This window comes from Nilaparvata lugens, chromosome 6 (assembly GCF_014356525.2).
Source record: "Nilaparvata lugens isolate BPH chromosome 6, ASM1435652v1, whole genome shotgun sequence".
NCBI lineage: Eukaryota > Metazoa > Arthropoda > Insecta > Hemiptera > Delphacidae > Nilaparvata > Nilaparvata lugens.
The window spans coordinates 28,072,527-28,077,307 of NC_052509.1; the positions used below are offsets into that span (position 1 = coordinate 28,072,527).

The 4,781-nt window shown below is 34.7% G+C and overlaps 1 protein-coding gene across 1 annotated transcript; it reads left to right on the forward strand.

The window, feature by feature from the left end:
- The first annotated feature begins 1,564 nt into the window (after positions 1 to 1,564).
- On the forward strand, positions 1,565 to 3,216 carry LOC120351872. Its single transcript, XM_039430593.1, has 2 exons — positions 1,565 to 2,329; positions 3,084 to 3,216. The coding sequence occupies exon 1, from the start codon at positions 1,800 to 1,802 to the stop codon at positions 2,262 to 2,264; it is 465 nt and encodes a 154-aa protein (XP_039286527.1). The 5' UTR covers positions 1,565 to 1,799; the 3' UTR covers positions 2,265 to 2,329; positions 3,084 to 3,216.
- Positions 3,217 to 4,781: the final 1,565 nt, after the last annotated feature.

Consider the following 4,781-nt stretch of genomic DNA (forward strand, 5'->3'; position numbering starts at 1 on the left):
TTCAAAGTTTTCAAAATATTATCAGAGACCAGGCAAATTTGAGAACTTGAAATAGTATACAAAACTGTTGTCATATACAGAGTGTTTCCGAACTTCCTGCCAATATTCTAGGGCATTGTTCCTGTAATATTATGTACAGGTTACTATGGCAACACTGTCAGAGGAGGCAGTTAGAGGGTGTTAGTGAACACTAGAAGAAATTATTGTCATATACTGCTTGTTAAAATAAAAGTAAGTTATGTGTTGTGTAATTCTAATTAATAAAGTCTAGGGAATAATTCGAAGAAGTTATTTTAATTACATGAAGCCCACAAATACAACATAGCACAGTTGGTAGGACTATTGGTAAGAATTGCCAGCCCAATGATCTCATTAACCTAAAAAAGATAGGTACTGTCTTCCGTGACTTCAACGTGGAATTCAAGAAAACAAAAAATGGCACCTTTGAACCACCCCCACCCCCCTAGCACAGGGGGTAGAGGGGTGGAGACTTTTGATATGTTTACCTCCTCACTACCCTTAAACAGAACTGCGGGGTCAAAAATTGTCTTCCAAACTTTTCCCTCTATACCCTTTTTTGAGCAGTCATTGCCTGGACTAAAAGACAATGTAATGCTTCAGAATGCCGATGTTAGGAATATTAATGATGGGCATGTTCCTGCTAGTAAAAGCCAAAAATGCAATGGAAGACATTCATATGGGAAGTCTCAATCATTTGGTGAAACATGATTTAAATGAAGTAATCTGAACCATTTTAGGATTACCTTTGAGTAAGATAAAAAATATCAAAGAGGTATGTGGTACGGTAAGAGATTCACATTCAGATAAGTTATTCATTGATAGTGTAGCTGTAGTCAATGTGGGTGGGGCTAGTCACAACTTTTGAAAATAGAGGAAGAGGATGTAGTATTTAAGGCTAACACAGGATCAGAGGTGAGTATTAATCCAATGAAAGCCAATGAAAGTGTTTAAAAAAATTTCAAATCCTATATTGGCAAAATCAAAACTTATTTTGGAGGCTTATGGAGACCTTCTAGGGTCTGTTGAACTAAAATGTAAAACTAAAGATAAGTTTATGGTTTTGGTTTTCCTGGTAATGAATAATAATCTTCGGTTTATTAAAGACCTACCATCATGCTTTGAATGATGTATATTTAACAAAAAAATCTGATAGTTTGGTAGTTGTTGGAAGCAAAACTTGAAAAAAGCGACTGTGTGAGTAACTAAGGACAGTTTTAAAATGGTGTCCTGCTGAAGAAGCTGAAGTCATATGGAATTGGTGGGGCAGTTTTCAGCACTCTGTCCTCTTACCTTGACAACAGACGTCAGGTGGTAAGTATTGATGGAGCCACCTCAAGCAGTGAATTGGTAGAGTATGGAGTACCTCAGGGATCGGTTCTGGGCCCTCTCCTCTTTATCATTTCAATTAATGACATTGGTCTGAAAATGAACGCTTTGGTATAATATATGCTGACGACACTACACTGATCAATAGAGGACGTGATGTGCAGTTGCTGGGGCAAGCTGCTGATAGTTCTTTGAGGTCTGCTGAGAAATGGTTCAACCAAAACAAGTTGCTGCTGAACAAGGACAAGACACATAAGCTTCTCTGCTCCTTGGGACAGGCTGGTCGAGTGGTTGAAACTGATGTGAAGTTGCTGGGTTTTTCCTTGAATACCAGAATAAGCTGGACAAGTCATATTGTCAATGTTTGCTCAAAGCTGTCCAGTGCGCTCTATCTTCTGCGAAAGTTGAAATCGGAAATTGGTGCCGGATACCTGCTTACTGTCTACTATGCCATGTTTCACAGCCATGTATGTTATGGACTTCACCTGTGGGGTCACTCTGGACGACTTGGTGATGTGCTGCTTCTGCAGAAAAAGGCTGTGCGAGTGCTGACGGGCAGTGACTACATGGCTCACTGCAGACCACTCTTCAAGAGGCTAAAAATGCTTACTGTTGTAAATCAGTACATTCTTGAATGTCTGGTTCGCATCAGAGACAGAGCTAGGAGTGCTGATACTCGTGGTGGGATACATGGCTATGGAACCCGTCAGACTCACCTCATCAACATGCCAAGATGCCGTTTAGCAAGGACTCAGAGGAGTTATCCTTTCATTGCCTTCAAGATGTTTAATAAGCTGCCAGAGTGGGTCAAGGATAGTGGAAGTGATAGACAGTTCCGAGCAGTTTTGAGATCACTCTTGGTGGAGCATCCATTCTATAGCCTGAGTGAATTTCTCGATAGTGAGATGACATTTTGAAATTTTTTTTGTGATATGTTTTTAAACCCTGACACAGTCTATCCAGCAGTGCTGGTCAATGACCTAGAATTCAATTCAATCAATTTCAATTTCAATTTCAGTTTATTTCCAAAAACATATTACACGAATAAGAAATACAATATACAACATATTTTGGAATCCCCCTACTAGACTATCCATCTGTGTGTAGGGGGGAGTTCCACTTTATACATAATAAGCTTAATCTGCTCATAGAAGTAAATAATAGAGAATACACTTATATTATGGATGTATTATTAATATTCTGATTATAAAATAGATAATATATGTGCTGATGTATATTTAAGAATGAGTATGTAGGAATATGTATGTAGGAATAAGTATACTTAATACCTTGATTGATAAAAGAATAAATAAAGAAGAAATAACAATATTTTTTTGAAGACCGCAGTGGCAGGGATTCCAGAAATTCTCAGAAGAGAGAATGAAAAAAAGCATAAACCAGAAAGGCAAAACAGTCAAATCGGTTATATCAATGATAAAATAAATACCAATCAATTGTCTGGAAACCTTGAACTCGTGTTGGTCACCAAGCATAACGAGATTGGAGTAGTTCTTCTGAAGCTTCCCAACCAATCTGGTACAGCCACCTGTCCACCCTCTTCCTAAACACTACCAAACTAAATGCCTCTGCTTCCCTAATCACCCCTGGCACATTTCTGTACAAGACATGGCCAGGTATGAAGGATTTGTCATTCAGAGCCGTGAGTCAGCTGAGGTATCTCAAAGCTGTAATTGGATCTGTGGCGAGTTGAGTAGCTATGGTTAACTGTTTCTCCCAGAATAAAACTAAAACTAAAACTAATGATATCTAGATATGTTTCGTACCCAAGAACAATGCCCTAGAATACTGGTAGGGAGTTTGGAAACACCATGTATATTAAGATTGTTGGTTGGAATGAAAGGAAGTACCTATATCTCTTCATTTATGATCACAAATTTCTGTGAAATATAAAGGATTGTGAAAGAAATATTAAGAATTTGTGATTGCCAATACCTCGATGAATTTTAATTATTGAACTTTCATATGGCATGATATTATTATTATTATTATTATAATAAATTGAAGCTAGAATACGTTCAAGTGGATTGTACCTTCATAAAGTGAAGTAATCATGTGAAAACCATGAATACTTTAAAAATACTAAATTTTAAAAATGATTTTTTTTTATCATGTGAAAAATGTGCGTAATATTATTTGAAATGAATGATTACTGCAAAATTGTAAGCTGAACCGGTATTTGAGCCCGTGACAGTAACAGAGTATTACTTATTGGTTGGGAGCTTGGGAGACCATCAAAGCACCACCCTGCGATACTCAACATTCTTTCATTTTACATTAAATAGGTACATTATATAGTTTGAATTATATTTCAGAAAAAATCATTTGTCTATTTATTTATTCTTCAAATATTACAATATAGAGAAATCAAACCATATTATTTTTTGTTGAAGGAAACATACAATAATAATTCTCAATATTTATCAATATTTATCAAAAAATTAATTTCATTTCAACATATTTTCAGAGTTGATTTTATTATAATTTTTTTTCGTAGGTGAACAAAGGGAAAAACGTTTGAGATTTGAAAACCTTCAATAATATACACTTAGTTTTGAGTATAACAAAATAAATGCGGTTAATTTGAAAATACAATGAAAATACAGTGATTTGATAAGGATATGATGAGAAATCATCTCATCAACATCGCTAATTTTTGGAAACCAAAATTAATTATAAATAGAAAGATTTTTATATTGAAGTAAGAATTACTGCAAAAGTTCTCAACTTATTGTATGATTCAGAAAAACATATATGTTATCTCTATGATAACACATACAATTTTGAATTTCAATAGCAACATTACAAATTTATAACGATCCTATTCCTAGCAAATTATTGATTTAATCTGTGCAGCAATATTTCCATCTGTTGACAGATTTTTCTATAAGAAATCATTTTATGACAATTAATGAATATAATAGCTAACATTCCAAATAAATGATACCCAACACCAAAGAAAATGTATTCACTTCTGAGAGAAAGAATGGTAATTTTATAAGGAAGTTGATAATCAAAAAATTTGAAGCTATCACTTCTATCAGAAGAAACAAATTGATGTTAGTTTAGCTTAACTGAATTAATAAACTTATTATAATTTTGTGCAAAAAGAGCACAAAGTCCGAAGCTTCATTGATTTCAAGTCGATAAATAATAATAGATATTTCATACATATAACATTTTTTGACTAAAATTGAAAATAAGCTTCAAATTCGAGAAAATGTGATTATTCAATTGCAAATTATTGTTGATTCTATTAAATCATTCACTATAAAGAGATAGCAGACCTCATGTGTCTCCAGCGTTATTGCCCTGTCACCAGCTGGCTCAAATCTTTGAATAAGTAGACTTGAGATGCGTGGGAACACTAGCGTCAGGTGATCAAATTTCATAACGGCGAGGAAAGTTGTGTGAGT